Raw genomic sequence first — 22,277 nt, 5'->3', positions numbered from 1 at the left:
TAGGGCTCAAGTGGAAACCTCCACCACGTCCCGAGCCCTCAAGGCTAGCTGATCGGTTTCTCGGGCAGGACAGCGATCCCACTGAAACTTTTTCAGAGGATCCTGGGGCATATGGCACTTACACCGCTCGGCCTGTTACATATGAAACCACTCCAGCACTGGCTTTATGGCCGAGTCCCGACGTGGGAGTGGAATCACGGCACTCACAGGGTCCAAGTTACACCAGCCTGTCGCCAAACCTTCAGCCCGTGGTCAGATCTTACATTCCTCCGGGCAGGGGTGCCCCTAGAACAGATCTCCAGACATGTTGTGGTTCACATGGATGCCTCAACCACTGGCTGTGGGGCTACGTACAATGGGCATGCAGTTTCAGGGGTTTGGAAGGGCCCACAGCTGCATTGGCACATCAATTGCCTAGTGTTGTTAGCAGTGCAGATTGCCTTACACTATCTCAAAGGGTGCTTACGAGGCAAGCACATGCTGGTCCGAATGGACAACACAGTGACCGTTGTGTACATCAACCAACAAGGTAGTCTGCACTCCTGTCGCATGTCGCAACTCGCCCGCCACCTCCTGCTTTGGAGTCGGAAGGTTCTGAGGTCACTTTGTGCTGTTCACATGCTTACACCCTGAAGTGGAACCTGTTCGTCGAGTGGTGTCCTTCTCACCGAGAAGACTCCCGGAGATGCCCGATTGTGGTCGTGCTTTCCTTTCTGCAGCAAGGGCTGGGGTGAAGGCTGTCTCCCTCCACCCTCAAGGTCCAGGTTGCTGCTATTGCTGCGTACAGTGACACCGTGAATGGGAAGTCTTTAGGTAAGCATGACCTTGTCATCAGGTTCCTTAGAGGGGCCAGGAGGTTAAATCCTTCCCGGCCCCCCTCTATACCCTCTTGGGACCTGACTCTAGTGCTAAAATCACTACAGCAAGGCCCATTCGAGCCTTTGCATTCAGTTGAGCTAAAGTTTCTTTCGTTGAAAACTCTGCTCCTGCTTGCACTGGCCTCCATCAAGAGGGTAGCTGACCTGCACGTATTTTCAGTTGACGATTCGTGTCTAGAGTTTGGGCCGGCTGACTCCCAGGTAATCCTGAGGCCCCAGCAAGCGCTGCCCCCAGAGGAGGCAGACCTAGCCCTGGCTTTGCTCTTGTCCCATCCGAGCATTGAGATGCTATGTACACCGGACACAAAGCTTTAGGACCTCAGACCAGCTCTTTGTCTGTTACGGAGGCCGGCAGAAGAGGAATGCTGTCTCTAAGCAGAGGATGGCCCACTGGATTGTGGATGCCATCACCCTGGCTTATCAGGCACAGGGTGTGCCCTTCCCATTCAGGTTGTGAGCTCGTGGCGCCTCACTGACTGAGCTGCGGGCTGGGCACTATGGTGTTAAATGCTGTGCTGTAGTCAACAAACAGCCTTCCAATATAGGTGTTCTTATTTTCCACATGGGAGAGAGCAGTGTGTAGGGTGAAAGCAATAGCATCGTCTGTAGAAAAGTTGCTACGATATATGCAAATTGTAGCGGATCCAGTGAGGCAGGCAGCACAGAGCAGATGTAGTCTCTCACGAGTCTCTCAAAACACTTGCTGAAGATGGGTATAAGAGCAACGGGCCTCCAGTCATTCAAGCATGTGATTTTATTTTTCTTTGGTATGGGCACAATAGTGGATTTTTTTAAGCTTGAGGGAACCACAGCCAGAGAGAGGGAGGGGTTGAAAATGTCTGTGAAAATCCTGGCTAGTTGGAATGCGCATGCTCGGAGCACACGGCCTGGGATGCCATCAGGACCCGCAGCCTTGCAGATATTCACCCTTTGGAAGGATAGGGTTACATCCGCGACAGAGATGGAGAGTTCACTCACCTCTTCTGCAGCAGCTGCGGGAGCACTCTCTGTGTGGGCGGTGCTGTGAGCCTCGAAACGAGCATAAAAGTTATTAAGCTCATCCAAAACACGTTACAGTTTCTGAGTACGCCTCTATGTCATCATCAATTGTGTCCGGAACATGTCCTAGTCCACGTGATCAAAACAGTCCTGTAGTATAGCGTCTGATTGGTCCGACCAGCATTGAATTGTCCTGAAGGCGGGTGCTTCCTGTTTCAGCTTCTGCCTATAAGCAGGCAGGAGCAGAAAGGAAGAGTGATCCGATTTGCTGAAAGGTGGGCGGGGAAGAGATTTGTAGGCGTCCCGGAAAGGTGAGTAGCAGTGGTCCAGTGCGTGTTGATGGTGATTTGTTAAAAATATTTTAGAGCTATTGTTCTGAAGTTGGCTTTGTTAAAGTCCCCCATAACAATAAATGCCGCATCTGGGTACGCAGTTTCCTGCTCACTTATATTTCCATACAGTTCCTTGAGTGCTTGGTCTGTGTTGGCTTGAGGGGGAATGTAAACAGCTGTGATTATGACCGCTGTAAATTCCCTCGGTAGCCAGAATGGTCGACACAGACGCATATGAAATTCCAGATCAGGGAAGCAGAAGGATTTAATAGAGTGTAGGTTCCTTTCATCACACCACGAGTTGTTGATAAAGAAACAAACGCCCCCACCTCTGCTTTTCCCTGTGAGCTCTTTCATTCTGTCCGAGCAGTGCATGGAAAACCCCGTAAGCTCGATGGCTGAGTCTGGAACCACTGCAGACATCCAGGTTTCTGTGAGGCAAATAATGCAGCAGTCCCTTGTTTCTCGTTGGTATGAGATACTTGCCCGCAGTTCACAGAGTTTGTTGTCCAGTGACTGAACGTTAGCCAGCAAAATGGTTTGGAGAGGAGGTCGGAGGGGACGACGTCTGAGTCTGACAAGGACGCCGGCTGTCTTCCCCCTTTTCCGGTGGCATTTCCTTGGACGCGACCGTGAGGTAGTGCTTTGACAATGGTGAGTGGAACTACTTGTTCCGAGCCCCAGCCTACACCAAATAGGGATGCGGCTCACACAGAGCACTGGAAGGGGCAGCACCCATGGCGCTTTGGTAGGGATCCCAGTTCATCTGTCACCTATGTGACGTCGAAAGTGACTGACTGAAAGGGAACATCTAACGTAATGGGTTTTATTGTTTTTTTCTTGTGGCGCCGGTGTTCTGACCGGGACACGCATCACAGTATGGCAAGGGGTGTAACATATCCATCACACGCTTAAGGCAATCACCCAATCACAACGCACTGGATAGCTGGCCAATCAGAGCACACCTCAGTTTTCAGACCGATGAACTTTGTAAAAAACGAAGCGTTTCAGAAAAGCAGGGCATAGAGGAGAAACAATAATGTACAGTATGTGGAAAATAATGTTTTTTTTTACCTTAAACCATATAAACATATTTCTTTACACCAAATAATGTTCTTTTTAGCAACATCATATGACCCCTTTAAGAATAAATCAAATTTGCAAAAAAACACAGAATTTTTTTTCTATCGGTGCTATGGGGGGGGGGCAAGACCAATATATGGGGGTGTTAAGAAAATAAATGATATTGATGACGTCAGAGTTAAATAAATGGGGTTAAAGCGGGGCTATTAAAAATTCTGATGGGGCTATAGCCCCCACCCCAGCCCCAGTGTAGCGCCGTCACTGCTCGGATCGGCCTGTAATTCTTCTCACATGATACGAGCCGCGACCATGCGAGCATCTGTGATTTTCTCCCGAGAGAAAAAAATCGGCTGCGAGCTCGTATGACAGCAAAAATCACACAGTGTACGTCCGCCTTAAGGGGTGTCACATTAGACTTTGAACGTGTGAAATTTTTTCGGACACCGCTGCGAATATGGGGGGGAGCAGGATAAAACATCAGGCACCAAGGTTTCCCCTCAGTTATCACAACATGGATTCCGATGTGCTTGTACTGTTTCTTTTGAGACAGAGAGAGAGAGAGAGAACAATATAAGACGCTTTCGACGCCATCACAAAAGACACAGTACAAGCACATCACAAAAATAAAAATGATAAAATGTGTCCTCATTCAAATGTACCGTGTATTCCTGTTTCCACTCACACCACGAACCATGCAGCTATTTTTATTTGATTTTTATAATCTTTTAAAGATGCTACGCTGTGCTACGGTTACAATTAGCGCTTCCTCCATTTTTGAATTTCTGTACAGAGAGGTCACGCAGTGACGTATCAATCTTCTACTGGTCACACGTCTTCACATGATGCGAATTTGCAGGTCAGAGTTAACCAAACTTGCAAAATTTTTCACATGAGCTTGCGTTTCCAGTCTGACGCATTCTCATGCGTATGAATGGAAGTCAATGGAATGAAAAGTGCAGTGTGACTGCCCCTTTAAGGGATCTAAAATATGGTCACGCATTAATTAATATGTGCTTAAGTACTAATAAACAGCCAATATGCCCATAATATTCATGCTACTAAGCAGCTAGTTAATAGTGAGAATTTGTCCCTAATCTAAAGTGTTACAAACTAATTTTCTGTGTCTCAATAAAACCAGATATTTTCCCCACTGATCACATGGAGCACTTGATTCAGTAATCCAGAATAAATGAAATTAAGAAAAAAATAATTTACTGCAGCATCACATATTTTCCAATTGATTGCAAAGATAAAAAAAAAATACAAATACAAATGTTTGTTTTGAAAGTCTGCTCCCACCCTCACTCTGTGCCAACCTACCATATTTTCAAAGAATCAGATGACTTATAAACATTTAAAATGTAGATTTAAAAAAATAAAAATAAAAAAAAAAACACAGAAAGATAAACTTCTGCAACTGCAGGGCACTGTAACCCTAGCAACCCTGATGGGTTCATAGCCTATGTTTGGGCACAGTTCATTTTAAAGCTGCACATTACAACAAAAAGCTGAGGAGGGTAAGGCCATGAAAAGCACATAGAACACTGCTCTCAGAGGGCCATTAAATGGGCATTGAAGTCTTTTCAATCCATCACTTCACCTCTATTGAGAATTCAGAAGGTATTTTCTCTTCAATTAAAAATTGGGATTAGAGAAGAGGGAATGTCTCCTGTTAGCCCTCCATGAAGAAGCACTTTAAACTTTGAATACTGTCAGAAAGAGTGATCAAGCACTGCTTTGTTACTCAGGGTGAACCATAGACCTTGTTTTTGAAGGGCATGGCCTGAATTTGAAAGTGATGCCGACAAAATACCAACATCATTAATATCACTATGATTTTATTTGGATTTTAAGTCTCCCAATGAGTATTTAATCATATAAGTCACCACTAGAATGTTAATTATTGGAAATCCAAATCATGGCTATGGCCTTATACTTTCTGTTTTCTTTATTACTTTGATCGCACCATTTAAAGTGTGGTTATACAGGATGTAAAGCAAAGAGAGCCCCTAAGGGGACATGATGAAAAGAAAAGAAAAATCATATTTCAATGCTATTGCATTCCCCAAGAAACTTTGCATTTTCTCACGAAAGCATTGAAGCATGTTTCTTAAGTTAAATTAAAGTTAAATTATCCATGTGTTTTTAAACCTTCAGGCCTAACTGCATTCACTGCTGCTCCTCAAGAAAAGTCTTCATCAGTCTGCATCATGACCCTGGTTCACCCGTATGGCTGAGGCTTCAGTTCAGAGACACTCCTCCACAAGTGATGAGCCAGGGCTGTCAGATCCTTTTACCTTGTCCCTTGTTGAGCAGAGTGAGCCAGGGCCAATTTAAAGAGAACGGGCTAAAAAGAAAAGTCTCAATGAGCTTTTCAGATAAGAAAAGAAAATGCCAGAGAGGAAGAAGCCAGCCAAAAGCCTGCAGAAGAGAGGGCCAGCAGACCCCTCAGCCTGCTAGAGATTCTTGTTTTTGTATTTGTACTTCTGAGATTTACTAGCAAGTTTGGAAGTTAGTTAGAGAGGAGCAGAGAGAGTGAAGGTTTTGGATTAAGCCTTCTCCTCTAGCATACTGGGTTTTCATGTGCACTACCTGTTAAGTTATTGCCTGTTAGGGTAACAAGACAGCTACCTAAGCTTCTGGACGTGGCCATTGGCTATTGCTTGGGGGGAAGGAGTTGCTGATTCTTGATGAAAAGTTATTGTCCCTGCCCATCTGCTGCACATGCAAAATTTCAACTTAGCAGACCATCTCTGCATCCAGGTTTCTCCCAAAATAGTGAAATAAAAAACTGAAAATAATACCATCAGAACAAAATCTCTCTAGTTCCTAATGCATACACAAAGTAAATTTCACAGTGCGACTTGCTTTCCATTCAAAGTCAACAGAGAGAACACACTCTGATATGCAGAGAGCTTTCTCCGTTCCATCGCCTTTTACAGTTTTGTAAGTGTCTAGATAAATAATATTTCAGCTTGAGACCAATGTGTTTTGCTTCTTGTGCTCCCTCTTGATGTTTCTGAAAGGATAAACTGCATTTTGTGTATGCATGAATATTAATTGTGTTATGCATACTTAGTAACCCTGCAGAGCATCGTAGCTAACATGCAAGCTCCTTTAAATGTCAAGAAAATTTTCTTGGTTTAGATAACAATTATGGACATTGTACCATACCTAAGTTCAATGTTTCCATCAAGTTACAAATTGCCAAAAGAGCAAGCTGCCTGAAGCTAGAATAAAGTGTTTTCCACAAATGCAAAGAAATGTTGACCATTGACAAAGCATTAGTTCACAATGATCCTCACCTGTATTCATGAATCAAGAAAGAAGCATTGAGAATCCAAATATTTCTGGGACAGATATAGATCAGTTTAAACTGGGGTCATAGACCCCTACTGATATTGTTTGGCAAGCATAAATGACTTGATTACATAATCTACCGCAAGTACTGATTACTATGGAAAAGCAGATGGCTTGTCATGTACAGTATTCCTTTGCCTGAGATCACAGATCAAGAACTGAAGAAATATCAGCTAATTTACACATTATTCTGTATTTCCAATATAAAAGAGGTTGCTCTTAATCTAGACAGCCTGCCCAGGTAACAATAAAAGACCAATAGCTTTTTTGTAAATATTGTGGAAACTTGGCAGAATAAGTTGCCAGAGAAAGTGTATTATTCTACAGCCCAATTCAGATAGTAATTGTTTCTCATGTGGACGTCTCTAAAAACCAATTTACATGGCACCTCAGTGATAAAACTCATACATTTGGATGACAATTTATTCATAGTGTAGGAACGAGTTCTGTGATTTTATGAACCCAGGAATGCACTGCTCACATGGTCAGTTAATAAGTTAATGCAACCTCTTATTTACAGGTAAGCATAAAACTGTTTGGTTTATATTTTTAATGTAGGCAATATAATTGTACGTAATATTTGCATTGCAATGTTTTGTAATGTTTACATGCTTTTCTTTCTTTTTTTTTCTTCGCTGTGGAGGAGCGGTTAATGAAAATAGTTCACTGTGGAGGAGCGGTTAATGAAATATAGTTCTTATAAATAACAAGTTTACATCTAAAATCCATGCAACTTACAGCGAAGCTCAACAGTTACCATACAGTGCAATGCAGTGGTCAAAAAGGATTTAAACATTGAATTTTAAACTCACAGATGTGGATTCGGACTGCAAATAAATTACCACACAACCTTGATGTTTGTCAAAAAACAGTAGGTAAATCGTCTGGGATTTTTTATGCAGGTGGTAGGAGATAAGCACTGACATTCTTGATTCGGATGGCAATAAAATCATAGACTAACCCCTGTAAATATTGAAAATAGCTCATGTCTCTGTGAGAAAAAAATTACTATCCGAAAAGGGCTTATGCAAGATAAATTATCAATGAAACAGGATTGTGTGTTATGGGGCACTAAAGTGAAAATTTCATTCAAGTTCAGAAAAGAAGTGCTGCAAGAGATTCACTCAGGCCTGTCTTTCAAAAACCTGTGGTGAAAAAAGGGAAAGGTGAACCCTTTGTTTTCAGTAGTTATGTTGGCCGACATGCAGGGTTTTCAGAGTAAACACCACCTGGCATTAATGATTCAAGATTCAAGCACTCTCAAGCACTGAATCAAATACACTTGAGGTGTCTTCTCAACAACAGAGTTCATCAGGACAACTGCCAAATGAAATCATCTTACATACACCAGGACAAGAATAGTCAGGAGTATGCGATGCTGTTATTCAACATATGCACAAAACCACAAAGATGCTGGGAAAAGAAACAAAGACTACAAACAAAGCCTACGGGAACTCATTCTTTCTGCTGCTCAATCAACTGGCCTTTTATCTCCCTCTAAATCAGACAAACTACACCAACAATGTATGGTAAGTTAAAGGCATCATTTACTTACCCTCATGTCATTCCAAACCTGTAAAAGTTGATAGTTGCCATTGAATTTCATAGTATATGGGGAAAATAATTATGGATGTCAAAGGCTACTATTAGCTGTCTGGCTACCCACATTCTTTAGAATATCTTTTCTGTGTTCAGCAGGAGAAAGAAATTCATAGAACAAGGTCTGGAACAACATGAGGGTGAGTAAATGGTGCCTTTTTGGATTAACTGTTCCCTTAATGATATAACTTTAGCTAGTTTGCATTTTATTTGTAGCTAGGTTGTTGTTACATTGGCCGACACAGCCCTGGTGAAAAGCTACTGTAAATGTACTGCATGTTGTATAATCTGTGAGACACTACATAGTATAGTATATATTTTGTAAACTCGAGACTGAGTGACACACACATACCTCAATATATATAGTCACAAAATATTGTAACGATTAATGGACTGGTGAATTGGTCCTTTTGAGCATAACTCCAAAAATGTCCTAAAAGAGTTTCTAAATTTGAAAGCAGTAATAACATGACAAATAAAATGAGCAAATGGTAAAAAATGCAACCATATTATGCATGCTGGAGCACATGCTGGAACACAGGTAAATTAAGTAGATTTTACTTCTGAAATTTACTCCGTTTGTAAATAACAATTACAAATGTTGTTTTTCTACATTGGGATTGACACTTAATATAATAATAATAATAAATAATATTTGGTTTATTAGTTAGCACTTTAATTACTTGCTTCAATTGAATACAAATGTAGAATCTGTTAAATATTTTAAAAACATTTAAACTTATGGCAATTAAATTCAGATAGGAAACTGTACATGGACAAGCTGGCAGGCCTTTTCCAGACACACTATGTAACCCAATCAAAATCTCATGCCCTCTTGTCAAAGCATTGAAGACTGGTACTCACCCCCCACAACCGGCTCAGCAGCGCAGTATTGCAGTGTTTATCAATGTTTTCTAGTTGTGCTCTTACTTTATGACTCAGCTCAGTGCAACAAGAGCATGTATTGACCCATGTCAGGCAGCAGCAGCACCTCCTCCACTGTCATTATCTCCTCTTTAAACCCTCTTAAAAATCTACTCTGAGACATGTTCTAACTTAAATATATTAAGCAATTAGACAGATCCAAGAACAGCTTATCTGACCCAACCACTTCCTCCCTCAAAGCTACTCCATGGCTCCAGAAAACATATAATGTACAAGTCATGGACCTCCTTTATGGTGCATTTTGTTCTTTTGTAGCTTGAATGCCACTTTTCACTGTACTGTACATTTCATAGTCTAAAAAGACCAGTGTGAATATAGCCATTTCTGTTTCAAAAAAAGAAAAGATAAAAGAAAGAAACTTAATTTGGAAAAGCATGCTGGTGAGTAAATTAGGGTAAATGACAGAACTTTCATTTGAGGTGAGGTATATGTTTTAAATTATACAACCGAGAGTGACAGGTTTGTACAAGAGAATGATCTGCTAAAGCAGTGGCTCTCAGTTCCTGTACTCACATACCACTGTTTTGTATATTTTGCATGCCTCCCTTGTTTAAAGGGGTCATATGATGTTTCTAAAAAGAACATTATTTTGTGTATTTGGTGTAATAAAATGTGTTTATGCAGTTTAAGGTTCAAAAAACACATTAATTTCCATATACTGTACATTACTGTATTCCTCTATGCCCTGCCTTTCTGAAATGCGTTGTTTTTTACAAAAGCTCATCGGTCTGAAAAGCGAGGTGTGCTCTGATTGGCCAGCTATCCAGTGCGTTGTGATTGGCCGAATGCCTCAAGTGTGTGACGGAAATGTTACGCCCCTTGCCCTATTGTGATGCGTGTTCCAGTCAGAACACCGGCACTACAAGTCAAAAATAAAACCCATTACAAACGAGGCATTTGTTGCATCCAGTGGGGACACAATTACGGATTATAATAACTTATACTGTTTTTACATGTTGCGTTGCATCGCGCTGCGTAAACATAAAACCATGTCTGAAATTTTAATAGGTGAAACGACAAACAACAAGCGCTACTCTACACCAGCGGTTCTCAATTCCAGTCCTCGAGTATACAGGCTCTGCATATTTTGCATGTCTCCCTTTGTTAACAGAACTGATTCAGATAATCAGCTCATTAGAAGTGAGCTCCGTGCATGAACTGTGTTCCCACTGACATGGTCCCTACACAGTGTTCATTGCTCCCTACTCCCTGAAGAGGGGAAATCTGTTGTATCACTTCGGAACATTCACTCATAGATTTGCGCTGTGCAATGTCTTCACACACTGACAAGTGTGACATCATATATCTCTGTAAATAAATACAATTTAAACTAACGTCTCGTACATTTCAATGCACTTTGAATGGAACATATATGTTTGCTTCGAACTGGAATCCATAAGCCATAAGAGAAACATACAAAATGTGCAGAGCAGGGGACGTGAGGACTGGAACTGAGAACCGCTACTCTACACTGCTCAAAACTCGCGTTTGAATCTTCAGTGGCAAATCCTTTACCTATGTAAATGTACTTACAAACTGTCCTCTATAAAATGTGCTGCACACATCTGAATATTTGGGTTCAACTGTTCTGGGACAGTGTTGTTAATACAACTTAACCACTGTTTTCTAGTTGTGTCCTGTTTTGGAAGGCCAATCAAAGTATTTTTGCTTTCACAATGAAACAGCGTCTCCACCACATGGCACCGGCGGCAACAGCTAGAATAAAAGGTTACTCCTTCTTTCTTTGCGTGAACATTTGGGCGGCGTTATGCAAATCTTCCCACGTCATGACGTAGACATGTGGGGACATGTTTAAACGAGGCATTTTAGGAGGGCGTGGATGATTCTTAATTTTTATAAAGAATATCCCTTTGGGTTTGAGATTTTAGTCTTTGCAACTTTACAGTTCTTCTTTATGCACCATGAGCTTGTAACACTCCAAAGAGAAAGGAAAACTTGAAATCGCATCATATGACCCCTTTAACACTCCTGATTCAGATAACCAGCTCCATGCATGAACAGTGTTCCAACTGACATGGTCCCTAGTACACAGTGTTCTTTGCTGTCTACTCACTGAGCATAGGAAATCCGTTGAAGTTTGCTTTACTTCGGAACATTTATTCATGGATTTACCTACACCACGGCCTGCAGCATCTTCACACACAGACAAAACTTACTAGAGAAGTATGAAGTGTGACATAATATACCTCTGTAAATAAATTAAATTCACGTCTTGCACACTTTAATGCCTTTTGAATGGAAAATATACGCTCCCTTCAAACTGGGATCATGGTGGAATATAATGTGATGTCCACATTGCAGAGCACTCACAGTCAAATAGAACAAATGTCTGAAGTGATAAGTGATACAAACAAAATGTGCAGAGCTATGGTATGTGAGGAGTTGATTTGAGAACCACTGTTAAGGTTAAAACATACATATGGCATGTACTGTATGTAAACTTTAAAGGGGTCCTCAGATGCCCATTTTCCACAAGTTGATATGATTATTTAAGGTCTTAATGAAAAGTCTATAACAGGGGTGGGGAACGTCTGGCCTCCGGGCCGTATGTGGCCCGCGAGACAGTTTGATCCGGCCCATGGTCTTAATGAAAAGTCTATAACAGGGGTGGGGAACGTCTGGCCCTGTGATAGTAAATGACAAAAAAATATATAATTTACCCTGATAATATATAATAATGTAAAACAGGTTTGCCTGTCCTGTTCACAGAGATATGCACGTAAACATTCACTGTTTTTGGTACAGGCAAGAAAAGAAAAGTAGATCCCGGCTTTTTTTTAAATGGGTGCATGTCCCTTTAAATGCTAATGAGCTCTGCTCACCCCGCCCCTCTCTTCTGAGGGGTGACAAGCCAATCTCTGAGAGACTGTTAACTTTAGCCTCAATTGCTTAGGAGACATTCTTGTCTAAACCTGCTCAGGCGGCTTAGGAGACATTCTACTCAGGTCTCTCTGGGTCTAAGGTAAAACACCAATGTCAATCAATTACCGCCGAATCATGGAAGCGGCCTGGGTCTGTGTTGTGTATGTGTAATTTTTCTGAGAATGGCTCGAGCTGAGAAAGGGGTTATGATCCATTGATTTTTTGGGGGGGATTTAACCTAACATGGAACCCTAACCCCTTTTATAGATTCAAAGAACAAGAATACTGCTGTATCTATTTGTATCTTTGTATTTATTGTATCGTTTGGCAGCGTCCCTCAAACCGGGGACGACACACCCCCTGAAGGTTTTTCAGAAGTTGCTCTGCCTTATGGTGAGAGGTCGTCTCAGGCCACTGATTTAATTGTGTGCCTCTGTAATTCCTCTGGCCTGCTTTACATAAACTTCCTCTTAGCCTGCTTCACATGCAACCCTTCAGTTTTGGCTCAAAGCCTGTGTTCCACCCCACGCTTGGTGCCTGGGGTGGCTTCCTGTCAGGGTAGACCACCGCTGTATCAAGGCTGTGGCCCCCTGGACAACCTCTTGCTGTTCCAAACAGGAACGAGATTAGGCCTGATCTCCAGAAGGAAAGGTAGTCACAACAGAAGCTTCCAACTCGGGTTGAGGCGCCCTGTTGGAGGGCAATCTGGCATTCAGCTCCTGGTCAGCCCCAGAGCAATGCCTGCATATCAACTGCCTAGAGATGTTGGTGGTTTTCTTAGCCCTGAAAACATTCCTTCCCACCTTAAATGGGCACCACATCTTGGTTGGGACAGACAGCATGACAGTGGTGGCTTACATCTATCACCAAGGCTGTCTCAGGTCACACACTCTTTACAGGATGGCTCAATGGCCTCGCCTTCCATGTGCTGGGCAGATTGAACCTTGGCGCAGACATGCTGTCCAGAGGCAAGGTAGGCCTTTATGCTAGCCTTTTTGCAAGACCTGCTGGATAAGGGGCGCGCCCCCTCCACGCTCAAAATGTATGTGGCAGCTATCGCAGTGAACCATTCTGTCGAAGCTGGCCAATCGATTGGCAGGAACAACCTGATCTTTAAGTTCTTGAAGGGTGCACAGAGGCTGAATCCTCCTCACCCTCAGACTGTGCCATCTTGGGACTTGTCTATAGTCCTGCGGTCCCTAAGAGGGCCCCCCTTCGAGCCGCTCAGTTCTGCCGATTTTCACCCCTTATCTCTTAAAATGGCCCTCCTCCTTTCCTTGGCATTGGTTAAGTGAGTGGGTGACTTGCAAGTGCTGTCAATCAGTGCCACATGCCTTGAGCTTGGGCCTACTGATTGTAAAGTCATTCTAAAACCAAGACATGGTTATGTTCCTAAAGTGCTCTCAACTCCGTTCAGAGCTCAGGTGATCTCCCTACTGGCGCTTCCTATTGCAGATGGTGAGCAGGGTCCGAACATGCTCTGTCCAGTAAGGGCTCTGAGAGAATACTTAGAGCCTTCTAGCCTGTTTAGACACTCAGAGCAGCTTTTTGTTTGCTTTGGAGGCTGCCATAAAGGACTGCTGGCCACAAAGCAGCGACTTTCTCGCTGGATCGTTGATGCAATAGCCTTGGCTTACGCCTCAGAAGGCTTGCAATACCCTATAGGTGTCAGGGCCCATTCCACAAGAGGGATGGCCTCCTCCTGGGTGTGGTCCAGCGGAATTTCTATTGGTCAGATCTGTGCTGCTGCCAGCTGTTTATCCACATTTGCCAGATTCTATAACTTAGACATCCCTGCTTTACAGGCGCGAGTTCTTTCAGTTTAATGTATCACTCTTCCCCCTTGGGCGAAGATGGTTATATTAGTGCTTCTCAGCCACTAGCTTGGGGCACAATGTGCTCATGTTCTTAAGGGTCCTTATTAGTGCTCTGAGACTGGGCTTGCCGAGCAAGATGTCCTGTACCTGTTCATAGAACGGCATGATTAGATCCGATTACTGACGTGAAGTGTGTTTTGTTTATGTTAATGGAAGGGCGTTGCGTCACTTGCTGTGCTATAAGTTGCATGTGAATCAATGACTGTCGCTTCAGTCAAATGATTGCGTGTGTTTGTTTGGTGTGGGTTTGTTTTTGGTGTTTCTGGTGGCTAAAAAATGTTGTCCTCCCTTACGAAAAAGAAATGGTTTATTCAAGTGTGCTATTAGTGTACTTATTTTAAGAAATGGGCTTTATGTACTAAGATATATACTTATAATGACAATTTAAGTATACTTGACTGTATCGTTCTTACAAAAAGTCAAAATATACTTGAACTTTACTTAAGTATACTTGCGTCAAATAAACTTGAAGTATCACTACTTTTTGGTAAGGACGAGCATTGCGTCACTTGCTGTGCTATAAGTTGCATGTGAATCAATGACTGTCGCTTCAGTCAAATGACCATTGGTTTGTGCAGCTACACAGACATGAACAAATAAGGCTTCAGTACAGAGTAAAACAGGAGTTTTGCCCCTTAGTGTCTTCACACAACGCTCTTTCCCTTATCTCAGGGAACCGAGATTACATCAGTAACCGGAGAGTTTTAACTGACATGAAGTCAACTATGCCACTGTATCTTTGTTTCTAAAGAAACAAAGCAATGTTATCTGAGATATAATTTTACAAGGTTTTGGTACAGAACACTTAACATACAAATCTGAAGAATGGTGGCTATCAACAAATTTAAAATAATGAGCTCTTAACATCATCAGACAAAAAAATTAATAATAATAATGACAAAACATTCTAGGGTCACTTTTAGACAATAAGCCACACACAACAGAAAAAAAGCTTTCAGGGAAAGTTGTTACTCACCGTTAAGCATTGCATATTCTCAGGGTTAGCAGAGTTGGAGACAGCAGCATGGTTTGCTGTAGCAGCTTCTGAGGAGATATAAACAAATGAGTCATGGGCTTTGTCTGTCTCCACACATGCTACAGAAAACTTGAAAATCTGCGTAGGTGGAAATTTTGAGTTCCTCGCTTGAAGGTCTTTTCATCCACATCACCCCCTCAACCCCCCCCCCCCCCCCCCTTCTGTTCTTCTTCCCCTAAGCAAAGAAACAAATTACAAAATGTTCCCTCAACTTCTAACTCTATCATTAATAGACTCCTGCTTATTGCTGTGGATAGAGCAGCCTGGCCCATCTAACAATCTAAGCATTCAAATGGTTGCTGTTATATTTCGGTTAAAAAGGCATAAACAGTTATTAAAATAGTGGCAGAGGCACAAAGTGACTTTCCAAAAGCTTCACTGTCAAATGCTAGAATGAGCTGCCAACCACAATCACACCTGAAACAGCAGAAGATGCACCTTTTCTGCAATTACTTAACTAATCCATACTTGGAATTTTGTATACTGTAAATATTGCTGGCTTGTAAGAAAAACTTCTCTGCATTTGTAAATCACTTTGAAAAAAATGTAACCTCAAAACCCCCAAAAAAACACACAACAGTACAAAACATACATCATCACTGTATTTAAAATGTTTCCAAATCATGAGTAGCTTTGTTATAATTAATTACAACAACAATTCTTTTTTTCCTTGTTTTATAAAAGGCAGAGCAGTAAGACACTCCTGTTCAGACAGAGGCCTCTCCAGCTCTAATTTTAGGTCCCCTGAGACACTCAAGAGACCTTCATGAAAACTGGCAGACATCTCCCCATCCTCTCTGTGCTCACAACATAGCATAGAACTGAATATCACCATCTCAACTGAGTCTTTGGCAGAGAGAATATCTTGTCATTTTCAGAGCTTGTCAGAGAAGTAATTATACTTTTCATGCCTTAACTCCAGGCACTGATATTAACAGGTCTTGTCTTACCTTTATTCTAGGAACTAGTATCAGTATTCTAGGAGAGGGAATTTTCTGAGGTAAGCTGTGTGCCTATTGTAGACACCCTTTGAAGTATATTACTTCAAACATTGTGACTTATGGATGTTGTTTGTGTGTTTACTTATAATGCCTGTGTTTTGTCCATTTATTGGCTTTTAAATATCAAAAACAAACTGGTGTGATGTAATTTTGGGGGAAAAAAATCAGGCCAAAACAATGTTCACTTGGAGTTTGTTTCGAGTTTGAAATAGAAATGTTTGCTCAAAAACTGGCATTGGTCCATGGCAATTATGTTATTGGTAGGAATGATCTGGCTAATAAAAGCCAGTAAAAGGCCAGTGAATCTGCCAGTACGTCTAACATGTAACCCTTGATTTTCCAAACACCTGAAGTTGAGGTTGGTCAATAAGCATGCAGCACTAGATTTTTTGTGTTCTGGTGTCTTATTGTTGGTTAATTATAATGTGTAACTAGATTTTTTGTGTTCTGGTGTCTTATTGACCAAAATCTATATATATATATATAATTTTGAGTGATTCAGCAAATTTTGATATTGCAATGTCATGCTTCTGTTGCGGTAAATCAGTCACTTTTGATGTTTCTCATCCTTGTATACACACTCCACATTTTATGTCATAAAATTTACCTCAAACAATTATTCCTACCATATTGGAGGAAAACAAGTAGCACATTTAGTTGTCAGTCGTGGGTCACTTCGAAAACTTTCCAGAAATACCTGACCATCTGGGGACTTTTAGCATTTGGCTCCTTTCAACATACTATGCTTTGGGACAAACCTACTCTAACCTCACAAACTATTTAGGGTGGATGGTACACACATTAGGGCAGAGGGTAGTTTCAAAACTGAATTCAGAGCCATCATGGGAGTTGCTCAGTGTGCAATTTATTTCTAATGTTAATTTAAGTCTGGTTTACACTATTGCAGGACCTTCCACAGACTGCTCATACAGCTCATTGTGCCTGAGGCATTTTTACTTCACATATTTGACATTCAGTGGAGTTGAAGCACCATGTTAGCTTTTCATTTGAAGATACAAAATCTAGGACATGCATAACTAGTGCAGATGTGGAGTCTGAACTGCAAGAGTTCATTTTATTTACAATGCATTACAGTTACACGTTACACTACTGTTTTGCATTGCTGGTATTTCGAGGCTTGGGTAGAGAGATACTGCCATGCAACATCGATCCCATAACTCTGACCTGTGCACACAAAGATGAAAAATTATTTTCGATTCCAGGATGCATTTGTTTGGTCAGATGAATGAAAAAAATAAAAAAATAAAAAAATAAAAAAATAAAAAAATAAATCTGCAGACAGGCTGAACAGGCTGTGAGTTTGAAACAGCTCTTCAGTCCTTTTTGTTTTACATTAACAGGTGGCAATCCAAATGAACATGTTTATCTCGACAAATTACAGTGATGAACATTTATCTTGGTGTGAACAGGCCTGAACCCTCACAAAAACTGTTTAAAAAAAGATATTTAGTATATTTATTTATATTTTTTTTACGGTTGGAAATGTTTGTTGGTTCTTACAATGTTAAACGTCAGGTTTTATTATCCTGAAGGCTATGTAGGCAAAACTACATACACTGCCTGTGTGAAAACATTATGCAATCTACCCACACTAAAAAATGCATTAAAGAGCAGCTTGGCCCACTTTTGTGTGAAGGGTATCAACAATTTAAAAATGCTTAGGCAACTTGAAAATTTGACAGTGACAAATCAGAGCAAAAGAGAAAATTAGTGACCCAGAGAGGGACAGATGCTTATTAATGATTCAGATCTTCATGTTAATCTATTCAGGCAGTTAGAAGTCACTGACATACTGACATCAAGAGTTGATGAGTTATGTTATCTCGTCCCCAGCCACAAAGAAAATTTAGAAACAGACGCTGAATAAAATGTATAGAAGATGCAGTTTGTAAATGACAGCACCATGACAAAGACAAGCTTCCACAAAAGCAAGCTTAAACCTCACCAAACATCTTTGAGACTCAAAAAGAATAGAAAGGCTGTGCTCCATCAATGACTAATGTAACACACTCATTAAACACACATCAAAGACAGAACAAGAGATCACTCACCTAGTCACTGCTGACACACACACTGATGTTCAGACAGATGTTGAGAGTGTGGAAATTATTCCCTCAAACTCAGTTTCAACATTAAAGTGAGCAAAAATGTTATCAGACTCCAGGAGCAGGGCGCTGCTGACTCTAAATTCTGAGTAAATGCCACAGTGTGTGTATGATTCTCAATGATATGTGTGGCTTGTCCAGCCCCCTCCCTCCCTCCATCCATCCTCTCTCGCTCCCCATATAACCAATTTTAATCCTCCACTCACCCAGCAGACTCGTTGAGTCTGTGCTTAGTCCTGCCTACATCTTCTTCCAGAGGAGTTTGTTTGTTATGTGCTTAGTTAGGTTTTATTTCATTTTTCATTTGTTATTCAAAATTAAGCTAGCACTTTTATTTTTACAGTCATTTTGCTGTATGTATTTATCATAGTAATTACTATAGCTGGGTAATAACTGGTACTAACCCTGAATCTACCCCAAAATATAACCTTAACCATGTAGTTACCTTATATTACCAAGTACTTTCTTAGTTATGTACACTGTAAGTGCACACACTGTAAAATAAAGTGCAACCCAAATTACTTTAGGCTTGCATTAAGTAATTAGGCTTGCAGACTTTTTGAGTATGTTTAATACAGATATTTTTAATGTATTCGTAGCTATTTGTAGCTAGAGATTTTTTGTGTTTGTTTTGTTTAGTTATTTTCTGTGTGATCAAAAAAGTGGGACCTTTGCACAAAGACCATGGTGACTGAGCAGAGTTTTCATGTGTTATAATGAGTGACGATCCGGCCCTGGAATTTGTTATTTTTAATGTTGTGCTCTTTGGCCGAAGGCAAGAGTGTGATGTTCTCTCTTGAACAGTCACATAGATACTCACTCCAATCTACATTCAAAATCTACAGTCAAAAAAAATTTGATAAAAGCAAATGTATCGCCACTATTGATATTAATTTGATAAAAGCAAATGTATCGCCACTATTGATATTATTATGTGGGCAGAATTATAACTGGGAAATATACAAAGCCAAAAAGCATAGATGTTACCGCTAGACCATCACACCACAATATCTATATTAAGGCCAAAAATAATAAAATTATTATGTGGATTTATGCGACTTATCCACTGAGACTGATTTAAAACACTTCAATGGGTCAGGAAGAATGAATCATGAATCGTTAGTGTGTAAGGATTTAATTAGAACTCATGTCATGTCAAAAATAGGGCATACAACATGGTCTTAAACTATAATTTAAATGATTTCTGGACATTTATAATTCTAATTCACTAACCCCAAAATGTATGTATAGCTCTAAAATATGCTACAGCATTAAACCTCATGATCTGAGCTCTTTTGTGCCGCATAGATTTGATCCTATGAACAGGGACAATAATCATCTGTAAAAGCATCTTAACAGAGTGGACAGATATCTGCAGGCGGTGGGGGAGGGACTGAGAGAGATAGGATGTGGACTGACAGATGTCAGGCTGAGACAGAGAAAACGGAAGATAATAGAGGAAGAGGAGAGGAGGAAGAGGCAGGAGGTCGAATGGGTAACTGCTGGAGTCTCTCTGTGATACCTCACATAATCTGCTAATTAGTAAATTAAGGCAATTAAATATTCATTCAGCCAGATGCAAGCTCCAACATAATCAGCTCAACCCACTAATTCACAGAAGAAAATATAACACTGAACATTTATCATGAACATTTATATAACAGACCTGTCAATTAGCTCCAGTGTTTACTTGTTAATCTGGTTATTTTTGTTAGGTTACATTCAGTTTACAGTTACTTAAAATCCCTGGCCGTATACATTTAACCATTATATTTCTGTCACATCAGTCTCATGCTAACATGAGTAATGATTTAGTTTTATGGTTATATTTCCGAACAGCATGATGAATACAGTATATACAGAAGAGGAATATATACAGGGCAAGCAATTATAAAAAATAAGACCATCTTGAGATTAAAGTCATTATAAAGATTAAACTCAATAAATTTCAAGAAAAAAGTCAAAATAAAATGTTGAGAATAAACTCATCATTTATCTTGTTGGACACTGCCAAACAGTGTATGCAGTGACGTAGGTTGGAGAGTAACGCACAAGGATGTAGCATATGACGCCATCAGCTAGGGTTTGAATCCAAACTTTCTTTTCTTCTTTTTCTCATCACATATCACTTAGGAAAATTTGAAATCAATTGCCTAACGAGTGTTTAATATTAATGTATTAATTAGGGGTAGGCAGGCTAAAGGGAGGGCTTTGTTGTCCCAATAAGGCAACATCTATTTATGAATCTTCAGTTCACCTAACCTGCATGTCTTTGGGCTGTGGGAGGAAACCAGAGTACCTGGCTTAAACCCACACTGACAGAGAGAATATGCAAACTCCACACAGAAAGGCCTCCTGTCCCTGTCTGGGCTCGAACCAGGGACCTTCTTGCTGTGAGACAACGGTGCTAACCACCGAGCCAATGTGGATAAAGAGCCTAAAGGCTGATTTATACTTCTGCGTCGGACCTATGCCGTAGCCTACGCATAGACACACACCCTACGCCATAGCCTTACGTGCACCTCTCCAAAAATCTAACAGCGCGTCAATTCTACGCGGACCACAAGCGCTGGGATTGGTCTGCTAGAACCCCTTCCTCCGTATGTACTTGAGTTTGGTTTGTGTTTATAATGTGCACTTTAATATATTTTAATGTTACACCTTCTTATATAAAATAAAAGAAAGCAAAGAACAAGTGTCTTATCATTTATAATACTACATAGCATTATACATCAGTAGTTGTCCACGACAAACAATGTTGATCTGCCATGGTACAAGTCCTTGTGGAGATTGAAAGAATGCCATCTTCTCTTGTTCCGTTGTTGTCTCCTTTTTGTAGTTTTAAATAATGATTTAATGATTTTATATTTATTTGCCACTGTCATGGCTATAATGCTTTTCCGACGAGCCACTTCTTCTTCATCTTTTGCCATGGTACTGCGGGTTACACCAGCAACATGCCTGTGGACACTGCATACAAGCGGTTTGCATGTGTTCTGCACTCTACGTGGACAACGACGCAGAAGTATAAATAAAAACCAAAGCACAGCCTACGGCATAAAACCTATGGCGTAGGTCCGACGCAGAAGTATAAATCAGCCTTAAGAAAGAAAAAACAACTAAACACAATAAGCAAAAACAGAAACAACAGAAACAAAACATTACAAAACAAGAGTCCTTAAACATAAAACAAGGGAATGCAATAAAAGACTGTAACAGAACACCGCTTAAGGCCAGGACACACCAAGCTGACTTCAAAGAACTAGCAGCGATTAATGCCAACGGTGCTGTCACCTCGCGCCGGCAGCGTTGGACCAAAAAGCTGAACTGGAACACACCGCCCAGACTGCAGCCGACAGCAAACTAACACGTACGTTCTGTGCATGCGTGAGAGGAACAAGCTGTTCATATCAGCAGCTATTAAAAGTATATATTCATCATTCAAAGGGAGAAACCGAAACAAAGATATATGAGATAAACGCAGATATACGAAATGTAAACAAAGCAGCGTTTGCTTACCATTTTGAATATCAGTAACGTTGATAACTTTAATAATTTTAAGCGGCTCATGTTGTTATGAAAACATTGGCGTATTAGAATGATTGGAAAAGAGCACATAACATTTAAACAGCCTTCTGTCTGTACCTCCTTCATTCACATGCTTGTTTTCATCACTTTTGCTTTAATTCTCGGCACTGACGTTCGCTAAACTGAACATCCAATCAGAGCTCTCACTCTCGCTGATGGCCCCGAACTGAACATCCAATCTGGGATCTAACTATGTGTGTTGGGGAAGGCGTGTGACCAATGAGGCAGAGCAGATGGAGCAGAAGACCACCACAGTAGATCAGGTGGAGCAGTAAACCACTACAGTGAGTCAGGCAGAACAGTAACACAGAGCATACAAAGGTTAGAAATGGCCTCTGTGGCTGTAACAGGACAGGGCAGAGAGTTCAGAGATGCCCTCTGTGGTCATTACATAGCAGGCAGAGAGCTTAAGAATGGCCACCTTGGCCATTGCAGAACATGCAGAGGGTTCAGAGATGGCCTCTTTGGCAGTGACAGAACAGGCAAAGGGTTCAAAGGTGGTCATCTCCCCAGGAGGGTCAAGAGAAGTGTATGCAGCCCACACACATAAGATGGCAACAGCCATCGCAG

General features: G+C 41.1%; 1 protein-coding gene across 3 annotated transcripts in view; it reads right to left on the bottom strand.

The window, feature by feature from the left end:
* rgs3a (regulator of G protein signaling 3a) overlaps window positions 1-18,217 on the bottom strand; it is a 152,467-nt gene extending 134,250 nt beyond the window's left edge. For 2 of the 3 annotated variants that reach the window (XM_042723062.1, XM_042723064.1), the window contains exons 1-2: window positions 18,066-18,217; window positions 14,933-15,000 (exon numbers count right to left, since the gene is read on the bottom strand). In XM_042723062.1, coding sequence (XP_042578996.1) covers window positions 14,933-14,947 — 15 coding nt within the window. In that variant the 5' untranslated portion in view covers window positions 14,948-15,000; window positions 18,066-18,217. The remainder of the gene's footprint in view (window positions 1-14,932; window positions 15,001-18,065) is intronic. The other variant, XM_042723063.1, reaches the window with a different exon arrangement.
* Window positions 18,218-22,277: the final 4,060 nt, after the last annotated feature.

This window comes from Cyprinus carpio, chromosome B5, assembly GCF_018340385.1.
Source record: "Cyprinus carpio isolate SPL01 chromosome B5, ASM1834038v1, whole genome shotgun sequence".
Taxonomy (NCBI): Eukaryota; Metazoa; Chordata; class Actinopteri; order Cypriniformes; family Cyprinidae; genus Cyprinus; species Cyprinus carpio.
This window is presented reverse-complemented; position numbering and strand designations above follow the sequence as displayed.